Source organism: Xyrauchen texanus, chromosome 30, assembly GCF_025860055.1.
Source record: "Xyrauchen texanus isolate HMW12.3.18 chromosome 30, RBS_HiC_50CHRs, whole genome shotgun sequence".
Classification (NCBI taxonomy): domain Eukaryota; kingdom Metazoa; phylum Chordata; class Actinopteri; order Cypriniformes; family Catostomidae; genus Xyrauchen; species Xyrauchen texanus.
The window spans coordinates 24,437,749-24,450,182 of record NC_068305.1 but is presented as its reverse complement, the minus strand read 5'-3'; the positions used below and the strand labels follow the sequence as shown (position 1 = coordinate 24,450,182).

General features: G+C 38.7%; 1 protein-coding gene across 1 annotated transcript in view; it reads right to left on the bottom strand.

The window, feature by feature from the left end:
• The window catches only part of LOC127624144 (kinesin-like protein KIF26A), a 102,023-nt gene that overhangs the window by 37,517 nt on the left and 52,072 nt on the right, over window positions 1-12,434 (bottom strand). Inside the window, exon 4 of the mRNA XM_052098826.1 lies at window positions 10,706-10,869. Within this exon, the coding sequence (XP_051954786.1) occupies window positions 10,706-10,869 (164 nt within the window). The remainder of the gene's footprint in view (window positions 1-10,705; window positions 10,870-12,434) is intronic.

Here is a 12,434-nt window from a genome sequence, read left to right as displayed (position 1 = left end):
AGAAACATACTGTTGCTCAAATTTTCTTGACTTATTGCTTCATACTGTAAGTGTTTGGTATTCTCTCTCAATAGCAATGTGACTCTGAACAGACTAATCCACTATGCTGTTTCTTTCCTTTTAATCGTAGCAAGCATAATGAGGGCTGAGGTCTTAAATTATGAAAGGACAGTCTTCCTCCTCTGTCATGGCATGTAGACTCTCTTTCATTTGAACTCTGTTCCCTGGTTAGAAACAGCAGAAGGCCACTGATTCATATATGAGACACCAATGAGAAGATGCAATGCCTATGGCTAGAAAAAGATCAGCTAAAAGGTCACTGGAGCTCAATAAATATTGCAAAATCTAAATGGTGCACCTAAAAGACCATGACATCTCTCAACACCTTCTTTTGTCACCCGTGTTACCTGTTCAGCAGCTATATTTTCACTGGCTCAACTCTTTGTCCTTATGTTGTGTGGCAGCTGCTTTTAGCTGCTGTCATTGCTGAATTTTGCTTTGTGCATTATGTGCTTTTCCTGAGGGACACTGGAGCCTTTGTAATGTAGAGCCAGGGGATATTGCCCCAAATGCTGGGGCAGCTCTCTTAACAGCATGCTAGCTTGTCTGAGGTTGTTAGCAAATACTCGCACATACAGTATAGTTTAGATTCAGCCTGGCAGAACAAACACTGATTCTATTGCCGACAGAGGGTGTTTGTAAAGAATGTTTACAAACAGAAGCCAGGAGCTTATTTTGATCAAATGTTTAAATTCAATATTGTGGCCTCCAACAGGTTGAGCAGATGTTGATGGTATTGGGAACTGCTGGGGCTCAGCTACATGAAGGACAAGGTAGCTCCTCTACTGATCGAACCCTGAATCTCCTGTTTTCCCCTCAGACTTAATGTGAAAGAGAAGGGGGGTTCAAACAATGGGACAGAGGAACAACTACCCATTCTCTTTCAAAGGAACTCTGCCCGACTGGAAAACATGAAATGTGCCAGCTCTGAAACACAATGATCTCCACAATATCATTTAAGATCAGCCATGTGATCCTTTATTGTTTTTCTCCCTTTTCTACCCTTTTGAATGAAGCTCCATCTAATGTACTTATTTTTTTTCATGTCCTCTTTAAGAGGTTAAAATGCAAAAAGGTGTGGGGTGGTTAAAAATTAAAAGGAAGTAATCTCAAGTGATCTTATTAACATTCGTTTATGATGGCACAGGGTGTGAAATGAGAGAGGTGGGATTAGGGGGATACCTCAAACGCATAAGAGGGCATGAAGGGGGGGGGCAGATGAATAGGTACAGAGGGCAATTAGAAAGATAGAGAAGGATAGAACAAAGGAGAGGAAGTCCACAGGGAAACCAGCTTGAAATCTGATAAACTGATTGAAATTATTTTCAGAAGGAAAAGCAATTCAGAGGCCACACGGGACTTGTTGTGTTAGTTTCAACAACAAATTCTGAAATATTCAGTCTTCAGACTAAATAGACAAGTAGTTTTTTGAGTATTGCTCATTTTAGACAACAAAAATGGAAGTAGCCTACTTCTTAACATAATGCATAAGTCAGATGGTTAAACTTTGAATGGAAAGCATTCAAATGTGACAAAATTAGAATAATGTAAGGCACAGATTGTGTGCATTGGGGGAAGGGGATTGTGACAGTACTGTGATCTTATAAGCAGGTGTGGTGCTACATTTTGATGGAATGGCTAAGCATTTTGTCATATTTTGCCAGTGTTCTGACACTTACTGTGGATACATTTTAATTTTTTTAAATGTATAAAACAAAAATAACTAGTATGACTTCCAGATATTAAGGTTAAATGCCTCACTAATCTTTTTTTTTTTTTTGATGAAAGAGGGAAAAAGGATTTGATTTTTAAGGGTTGTAGGCCTTATTTAATACCCTATTAATGAAAATTGTCAATGACTTATTCAGCTCAATTTTTCAGCAAACGAACTGGGTCATGGGATGAAATGTTGGCGTCTGTGTTGATGTTTTCTGTGAGCGAGTAAGCCAGCGAGCCACTCTCACGCCTCCTGAGGTTGGGTTTAGACTGGTGATGTGGCTGTTTGACAAATGACAACAAAGCACACTCAAACTTAGGAAAAAAGCAGCCACACGTCCTATAAAATGACACACAATAAAACTTTTGAAATATAATATGGCAGACAAAAATTTGGAACGCATGAGAACTTTGTACATTATTTGGAAAATACAATCCTCTGTGGTTTGATCTCAAAGTGTGTAAGAATCAGGTGTGTCTAGTTGGATAAAAAAAACAATTAATACACAATAATACAGAGTGATCTAAGAAGTCTCTCAGCAGACTGCATGTGTGAAGTGAGAGGCTAAGCAGCAAATTCTCAAGGGATGTCTACAGTTGCCACTGTCTGCTAGGTACCCATGATAAAGATAATGTGTGACACAATCCATATGTGGCGGGGTGAGCAAAAGACACACACAGTGGGTGTCCCGTCAAGCTTTGGAGATGCATTTACGGAAATAATAATAAACATAAAATGTTCACAAAAAGGGGAAAATAGTGTCTGGGGCAATGGTGTTCAAAATAAAGGGGAATCTGGCATCCTCGCTGTGAAAAGAGGCATCATGTAGGATGGGGAGTGTCCAGAGGAGGATCCAGGACCCTCCCCACTCTGCACTTGGATCGGCAAGGACGACAGTGTGTGCACACATGGAGATGGAAGCCGGCTCCCAGAGAAGAGGAACACTCTATGTTTATTTGGCAGCAGTGACGAGGCCAAACACACCTCAGGTGTGCCTCGTTCTACTCTCCCCGCTCCCCAAATGAAACTAACAATGCGCCTTAATAATCTCATTCCATATCTGGATAATTGCTACAATATCACTGAGGATAAATTTCCTCCTCTATGATATTGCATTATATTAGTTTTGTACAGAATGTTAACTTAATAGCCAAAATACCTGGACATACATGAATGAGAATAAACCTGAAATAGGAACGCGTTTCAGTCACAATGCACATGATGTAGTTTAGAAACGATTTAGAGACATTTAGAATGGTACAAATGGCTATTATTTTTAAATAAATTTTGTATTCTTAAAATGTTCTGTTTGTTCATGAATCCTCTTGCAGCAATGCAGGTCTTTGGCATTTAGTTCGATTAGGACCTGTGTGGACTCTGTTTCTCAAACTAGAAACTGTGATTTACTTGTCTTTTTGTTGTCCATCTGGGCCGTCCACTTCCCTCTCCATCCTGTTTTTTTTTTTTTAAATAGTAATGCATGGAATAGCCTTCATCTCTCTAAAACTATAAACTTTAGGAGAATAGGACTTCAGGAGAAATGTGTTTCTTTTTGCCTATGTTTAAATAAAAATTGACTTGCAAGTGTAAAGCAATTTGTAAGAACTCAATGTAACCTCAGCAAATGGGGAAAAATCCCACTGTATTGTGATTTCCGCATGGTAGCTCAAAAATAAGAAAATGTTCCTGAGTACCAAATGAGCACTTTAGAATGTTTTTGTAAGGAATAGGTGACACAGTGTATGTTTGCCATCACAGGTAAAGAAACAATTGAATAAATACCACTTAAAACAATTATCTCAAACCATAACAATAATTAGCAAATAATGATTTTGGCAGTATTTTTGGTCAATTGAATGCATCCTTGCTGAAAGGAAGCATCCATTTCTTTCAAGAACATTGTGAATTTTGCATTGAAGTGCAATGCATTGTCAGATCATTTTTCCAAGCTTTAGTTTTTTGTAAGAGTAAAACCTCTCTTTAACCATGATACACTATCTACAGTGTATATAGGGAAATGCCCACAGCTGGCATATGTCTAAAAACTTCATATAGCATCATAAAAAAGAGAGGTAATTGGTCAAATTAAAAGCATCCGTTAAAAGTAGGTACCATAAATTGTGGCTGTTCAGCAGCATCAGTTACATGATGCATTCCAAACCTTAGCACAAGCAGCATTCATTATGAGCAATTTCATTCAGTCTAAACAGATGCTGGCTCTGTCGGTCCCTGTTGATTATGCATTTCAGCACAGCAGTAAACAGGACAATAATGCAGTGCATGACTCCAGCAGATAATACACATGCAGCGTGCCAATGAAAGCCCCAACAGAAAAGCACATAAGAGAGTCCTTCCACCATGGAGCAACATCAAAGCTGAGGTGAAACAGTCCCATCTACAGAAATAAACAACCCACTCTGCTTGTATCTGTAAATCTTAAAATGCGAGACTACAGCTGGCCTTCAGTTGTTAAAACCAACTTGCTCTGGGTACTTGCTTTTTGCGCACCTCTGCAGAATTCTGCATCATGCCAGGCCAATAACCTACCTATGGGTGTGATGTGAAGTCCATTACAAAATACATGACATATATATGAGACATAGCAAACATATAAATATAGCAGGTATATATATGTCACATATATATGTCACACTGATTTGCTATATCCAGTTCTGACCCTAAAGGTCACAGGACTGCTGATTGTAGGAGATAAGTGAAAATATCCTTCCATCACAATTCTGATTTAGAATAGACAGTGTGGCTGAGTTTTCACCTATTCGCTTAATGTGTTATGTTTTGATATATTTAGGCAAGTATCACACAAGCAAGAGTGCTGTTGTACTGAAGGCCTATGACCTCATGCCTATGACCAAATTAGAGGACCAAAACAAGAGGGACAACAAACGTCATAGGATGGAGCCAAACAACAAGTCAACACAGTGGAAAAATTCCATTTCTGGGAGTACAGTGGGAAAATCACATAAATGATATAGTATACTGTACACATTTATACCCACTAATGTAAAATATCGACTGTCCCTCATGTCCGTGTGTGCTTTTGTACATTGGGAAAATCACAGAGTTTCACATTAAGAGGGAAAGCCCACTAATGAAGTGCAATTCAGCTGCAGGTTGAGATAGAAAGTGAAGGAAACAAGCACCGCAACAACTCTAGAATATCTGGAAATAAAGCAAAGCAATGGAGAATAAAATAGTGTAGTCTTCCTCTGATGTCATGTTTGTTATTTACGCAAGCGTCACTAGGAAATTATATTGCTGTGGAGAAAGCTGCTTACTGAACGATCCGTATGTATACGGGCTGTAGCGGTTCTAGTTTGTTTGGTGCCTTGGGCAAAACCCGATTCAACACGCCCCCAAAATTGTTGACCGTCACCCAAGCCTAAATCTGCCACTGTATATGGGAGCCGCTAATACAGTCAATGTAAACCAGAACACAAATTTTTTTGCAACAAACCGCGTTTTTGCAATAAGCCACCTTGTGGAGTCCATGTTTTGTATACATAAAATAAAATTAAAAACAAAACCACAGACCTAAAATTTCCAAAGAGAAACTATGCAAAATAATCTGTGTGTATTTGTATGAGTTTGAATGTGTGTATGTGTGGTTGTATGTATTCTAACAACCTTCTGTCTTGTTTCCTAGACTGTCACTTTCTAACAGATGAGAGGAAGGGAATCTGTCACAACAACCATCCTGCCTCAAAACATTAATCCGCATCCCAGGGAAACCTGGGGTTAAAGGTCATTTGAGCTGCAGTATGCCACTTAAGTGGGCACTGAAAAATGGGCTGGTTTGAAAAACCTTGATTGACACAGACACAAGACTTTGACCACCACAAATGGGTGCATTAGAACTACGGGGTTGTCATTAGGAGTCTAGTCACGCAATCTAACTCACATCTGCATAAGTGCTTGAAAATATGACAAAAGTAGATTTTTTTCAAAGGCTTTTTTAGTAGTGTTGCTTATGTGTCATGTCTGTTCTTATTGGATTTCCTTTATGACAAAGACACAATTGCCACATTTGCAGTTATATTATGTGTACAGTTACATTTACATTTTATGGTCCCATTCTTTTTTTATGTAAAGATAAATTCTAGGCCACTTTTATCCAAAACAAACAAAAAAGGTAAATACCTAAATGAGAGAGAGAGAGAGAGAGAGAGAGAGAGAGAGAGAGAGAGAGAGAGAGAGAAAGCAACAGGGATTTCTAAACTGCAGGTTCCTGTTCACCTTTTCTTATTTCTACCTCCTCTCTTAATTATTTAGCCTTTTCTGCCTCTCTTTCTATCACAACAGTGCAACCATGGCAACTTGCTTTTAAAGACGTGTGGGTTCCAGGCAGTAGAGGCTTTAACCACCATGCAAACCACACAATTGCATGGGGCCCCAGACCTCGGGGGTCCCCACGCCCCGGTAGGAAAGCAAAAACCGCTTGATGGGTGTCATGTCACATGTTGTTCTGTGAACACATTCAAATACACTGTTCTCAGTGCACTCAGAGCAGTTCACGTTAAAGGTCCAACAGGTTGGATCAGTTTTTCTGTAGGACAATTAGTTCGGGTTTGTAATTTATGAAAAAAAATATACAGGCCTTCAGAACTTGTTTCGCCCATGTTCTATCACTCACAGATATGCCTGAATGGATGAGTTAGGGGTCGTTCATACCGCACATGTTTTTTTGCCCTCATCTGCTCTGTTTTTCCGTTGTTTTCCTATGTAAACACGCTGGATGAACATGCATTCCTGCTGCACCGCATCTCGCTGTTTCTTCAGTGTCTCACAGCACTGGCACATTTTTAGACACAGTGTCTAAAAAGAAACCTCAGGTCTCAAAAACGCATGTCGAGACACCTGCATTCTGTTTCATTCGTTGTGCTGCTTCTAGATTGCGTTGTGTCTAGATTGTTTTTAGCGCATATTTCACAAAAATTCTGATAAAAGATTCTGAACAAGTTCAGGTTGCAAAGGCAACTGCTACAATGTTTAACATTATTCCAGATTGTTCTGCACCAAGCAAAATTTCAGCAATTGATAAACAGCCATTTGTTTTTCCTTCTGCTCTAGTGTTGTAATACTATAATTATACTGTAACGAATGTTACTTACGATGCTAACATAAAATTCAGCCTTTTGCAACATGGTGAACAATACACTGCAACATCAGAATATAAGATGAAAGTAAATTAAATAAGACAGAAATATATGACTATTTTATACAAGTCTTCAAAGTAATAATTATAATACTGTATCAAATTATAATGACAAACTGGACAACAATAAATAATTGTTGGGTGATAATAATAATAAATAAAAACTGAATTCCAAAATATTAGCAAGTGTAGAAGGTTTTGCACACCCTGTTAATTAAAAAAAAAAATAGTTTTTTGTAAAAGATATATATAGGATGAATTTAAAATGATGATTTAAAATTAATTTTATGTTATTTTTTACATTTTATATTATGTAAAAAAAAATTCCCGAAATGGGGCCCTGGGTTGGTCAGTTGCTTGGGGCCTCAGAAATCATAAGCCCACCTCTGGTTCCAGGTGGACCTCAAGGCCCGGGAAAAGACACAAATGGAATGCCTGACATTTTAGCTGCTTTGACTCCTACAATTGAGAAAAGTATAAAATCATTTTGTCATGATTATATATATATATCTTGTCACAGGCAGTCTAAGCAATATTCATAATGTCTATTTGTCAGTCGTGCCTCATTTAAATAATGGCACATGCTCTCATTCTGAATATTTCTGAGTGAGCATATCTGTTTGAGGTGGTGAGAAATAATTTCATTGTACAGAACATGACCCACCTTATTTATACATCAGGTGCATCAAAAAGACAGACGTTCAAGTGGATTCAAGTGAACTCAAAGGAAAAAAGGATTTGTGATAATGCCTAAATATGCACACAGAAGCACAGGTCATATAGTGATCCGTGTCTAAAATCAATCGCATGACTAACTCACTGCCCCTTTATTACATCTTTTTAAAGAAACTTAATGGCCAAGGCAAATACAAGTGATACCTGTCAGTTATTTACAGAGGTTGGCGCTAAAGGTGGGATATGGAGATGGGAGCACAAGGGTAATTGTATGCAATGTCATACTGCAATTCGTTTCTCGCACATTTAACATACATTAAACATACACATAACAAAAATTATTACACGGCTCTCTGGAATACTCGGTTCTAATTGGTCAGTGATGCCATCTAGCAATCTGATCTTTCTCTGTAATAACCACACAGCCACGTAGCAGACCACTCATCTGGGTTTTTGCGAGCCATCGTTCCTGCTTCTCTGATCACTGTATGTTCTCTACTCAAATCAGTGTTTCATGTGCATTTATTTATTTATTTAGGTAGTAGCTGTGTAGTAAGCGGGATAATGTACAGTCAGCCTGTTTTGGTGAAGATTTGGACCAGATGACATTCCAGGAGCCATTTTATGGCAGAGTCCCTCCCTAACTGTCAAGGCAAAGAAGAGTGGCTCCATTTTTATTGAATCGTGGTAGAACCAACACAAACAAATGCCAAGCACAGCTATCAGAGAAGCTGCTTAGACAACTGCCAGACACCCATCACAAGGCAGGAAAGATCTTCCAATACATTGGAAAATACTTATCATTGGCCCATGAATGGTTTCTTAGCAGCATCTTAAACCCTCATCCTAAGGTTTGACCTAAGACCAGAGTTGAGCTAAGCACCATAAAAATTCTTCAAGACCTTGTTGAAAAGGTTGAAACAAAGAAGCCACAAAGGCAAATCTTTAAAAACAAACTTTAACTCCTAACATGCAACTTGGTTTTAAATCTTCAGAGAAATGCCAAGAGTAATTTTGAAGAGGTATGGAAATGGAACAATGCATAGATGAGACTTAAAATACATTGTTCTAACTATGTACTTTAAAATAGGCAAACACAGGTTCCACACAAAGAAGGGAGGGTGAGCCACACTGTGTGGGCCCCCTCCGAAGTCAGCAGCCAATCATAACCCTGAAACAAGAAGCACCAAACTGAAATCTCCTCCTCATCAAGAAGGTATAAAGCTATCCTCCGTATGACCACACCTTTGTCCTGAGCCCCTGTCCAGAGGGTCGTTAACAGGATACACTTCTATAGCACTTCTCCATTCTAAGTTTGAGTTCGGGAGCAATAACAGAATAATGATCAACGTTCTAAGTTCCTGTCTGTTTGAGTTCAGGAGCAAAAACAGAATAATAATCAACATTCTGGATCTCTGGCCTAAGTGGTAGCAGAATACAAACCATCCAATCTGCTAGGTCTCCACTTTACAGAGAGAGAGGATAACAGATCACCTAAAGTTCTCAATGTCCAATCCGAGAGACAGTACCAAGTACCAAGTCTCACTACAAGAGACTATTGCAATGGCAAGTTTACAATCCCTATACCAGGGAGATAACTTCAGCGACAAGGTTTAGCTCTGGTGAACAAACCTTCTCTTCAAGTTTCACGCACCTCAGTGTTCCAGATGATGAATCTTGCACCAACATAAGGGCTATATATCTGTGTGTTCCAGATTGCAAGAACCCTCTCTGTGCTTCCAGGATATCAACATCCCTCAGCTCCTTCATGTTCAAGAAATGGAATCCAGTTCCTTCCCCACCGTAAGGTGGCCCTGAGCCCCATCACCGAACTCATCGACCGATCAAGCAGAACGTAAATATATCACTATCCAAACTTCTCTCCAGAGACCTTGGCATTAGTGTATACTATTATCCAGTGTTCCATAGATTGCATACCCTGTGTGTGAAATTACTTGCAAATAATCTTAAGAGTTATTTGTTTCAAAAGAAATAAGGTTTTCACCTTATTAATTAATAGAGAAACAGCTATACATTTTTCATAATAAATAGTCATACTTTGCCATTGCTACATCCAGTTCAACCATATGCATCTTTTCATCCCATGCACTTTTATTTACCTATTCATTTATATTATTCTTTAACATATTACTACCATTTTGTAATTTTTGTTAGTTATTCTTGTTTATCTTTTTGTAAATACAATTAATTTTATTTCAACTGTGTGTTCCTTGTGTTGATGATACAGAAGAGCTCTAAAGGGCTAGTGAATCTCACAAATCCTTTGGATTATTTTGATGACCAACTCCCTCCAAAAGATATCATTTTACTTGATTGAATAGTCCATTTGTTTAGGTGAAACTTCTTTGCTGGTGGCCCAAGGATGGAGGGAGGGGCCATCTGATATTAATAATCACACACGCATACACTTTAAGTGAAGTGTGATCAAAAACCACCACAAACTTTGGTGTCTTTGTGTGAGGCCCAGGGTGATTCTCACTACAGGATGTTATCGCAAAATAAACCCCTTCAGGGTGAAAAAAGACCCTGATCACCCTGTCTGTGTTTATTTTGTGATAACAACTGGCTGACTTACATATTCCTTACTTAACAAATACACCATGTATTCTAAATGTTAAACTAAATAATCGCTTTTTAGGAGCAATTTTCACAAACAATTTGTCAAGTAGATTAAGATGAACCATTATCCCTGAGGATACATGCCCAATCCAGCTGTGCGCAGACCTCTGCCATTTGTATTTGCACTCTCTCAGACTGCAAAGCCTGAGCATTGATCGATGACATTTCAACACATTAGGCTGTACTGCCTTCAACATCGCTGCAGTCTCCATGGGCACTGAAAAAGCATTGCAGTGACGTGACTGCTAGAGGCAATTGAGGATTCTTGGTTCGTGGGTGTGAGAGGCTGAGGAGGCACTAAGGGACTGCAGCATGGAATCAGAAGCCAAAGAGCTCAATCAAGAGTGAACTGATGGCTGTGCATTTCACCTGGTGTTCTGAATCCAATTGTGGCTGAACACTTTGGAAAAACATGTCTCTGCATAGATATCTAGGCTTACCTGTGGAAGAATGAGGCTGCTGAGCTTGTTTGGGGTACAGGTGGGATAGCTGGCTGATCTTGTTGGTTTGGTTTGTGTTCTGAAGAAGATACTGAGTGTACAGCACTGGCCTGGGTGGACCTGGAGGCCTCATTTACCAAAATGTCCTTCTCTGAGGTTTGGCCCTATTGGGAAATGAATGATGATTAGAACAACAGTAAGAAAGGAGGAGGATACAAGATTACAAAAGAGCATGGTAAATGCTGTCCTTAAGCAAATTACTTTCACTTATAGAGGTGGTGCATTTACAGACTTCAGTGTAACAATCTTATTTAAATTATACTAGTTAAAAAGCAATTCCAGCAGGAAGCCATGTTTTTGTAGACATTGAACATCTGAACAAGTAACTTAATAACTCTTTTCACAACCAGAGAACTTTCCAGGTGTACTGTATCCTCCCTTTGACAAGTTTTGTTAGTTCTAAAATGGAGCCACACTCTTGAATAAATAGGAGCCCCAGAGGATTAATCTCCAACAATTCTAGTTCGATATGTGCTGTCAGTCTTGAAGAGTGATGAAATGGCACCTTTTCCAGTGATGACAAAAAATAATTCACTTGTAATCTGTTCACTGTTTCACAGTTTTCCCCCTGTTGATTAAATGTGTCATTGATTTAGTTTATGCTGGATAAGCTTTGCGGTCGTGACATGGTTATGTCTGGAGGAGAGTAGGTTATGGAAGGATGTGTGATACAGCTTTTTAACTGTGCTCAGTCTTTGGTAAACAGGATTACAAACACACATAATATCACAAGCACAGCCTGCTGTAAAATAAAATGTTTGGTGTCAACAAATTCTTAGTTTACAAACATGGGGCTATTTCTTAGTGGTGCTAACAAATATAATCTGTACATTAATATATTTTATTTGTATACTCAGACATTAATTGTCATAACAACATTCAAAAAGCTTTTTTCTTTAAAAGTTGTGCATACACTGGAATTAAATCAAACCTTGAAATGGTGATGGAATATGTATAGTAGAATACATATAGTCTATAATATAATGTTTATACCAATCTATAGCATATAATCTGTAAATAAAAGCATTCATGCAACATTGTGATATTATACAACCGGTTGAGGATCTGAACAGCTGAACATGAAGATAGCATTGATAGCAAAACCACTAGAAAACTGCGCTCTTAAGGCACTCCAGGAACTGTCCTTAAATGTAAAGTTTTATAAATTGCTTCAGATAAAATGCACCTGCTGCCTGTTATGTAAGAGCAGCTAGTGAGTGTGACATATCACAGCTTTCATCTTCAAAATGCCTCTGAAGTTATGGGGTAAAAACAGATCTGCCAGCTATACCATGATGTTGAATACATTTTGCTTCCTTAGTATTGACGTTTCAGTGTTGAGATTAACTAGCTAAAAAACTTTGACAACATTTTCAGTAGCGTAACAATAGTTCAGCTGTTTTCAAAACAAAAATATATTTTCCAGTAACGAGTTGTTTGGAGTGTGACAAAACGCTACACTGCTATTTTTGGGTAATTGTGGATTGTGCACATACAAAGCCGGGTGTAATGGGGGGGAGGGGGGTGCTAGGGGAGTCATTGCCTCCCTAGATTTTCCTTGTGCCCTCCAACTTAATCTTCTGACACTGGACCAATGCCAAAACACGATCAAGGGGGACAAAACCAAGCAACATTTTCGAGGAGCACCCCCTGGTCCAAAAGAGATAAA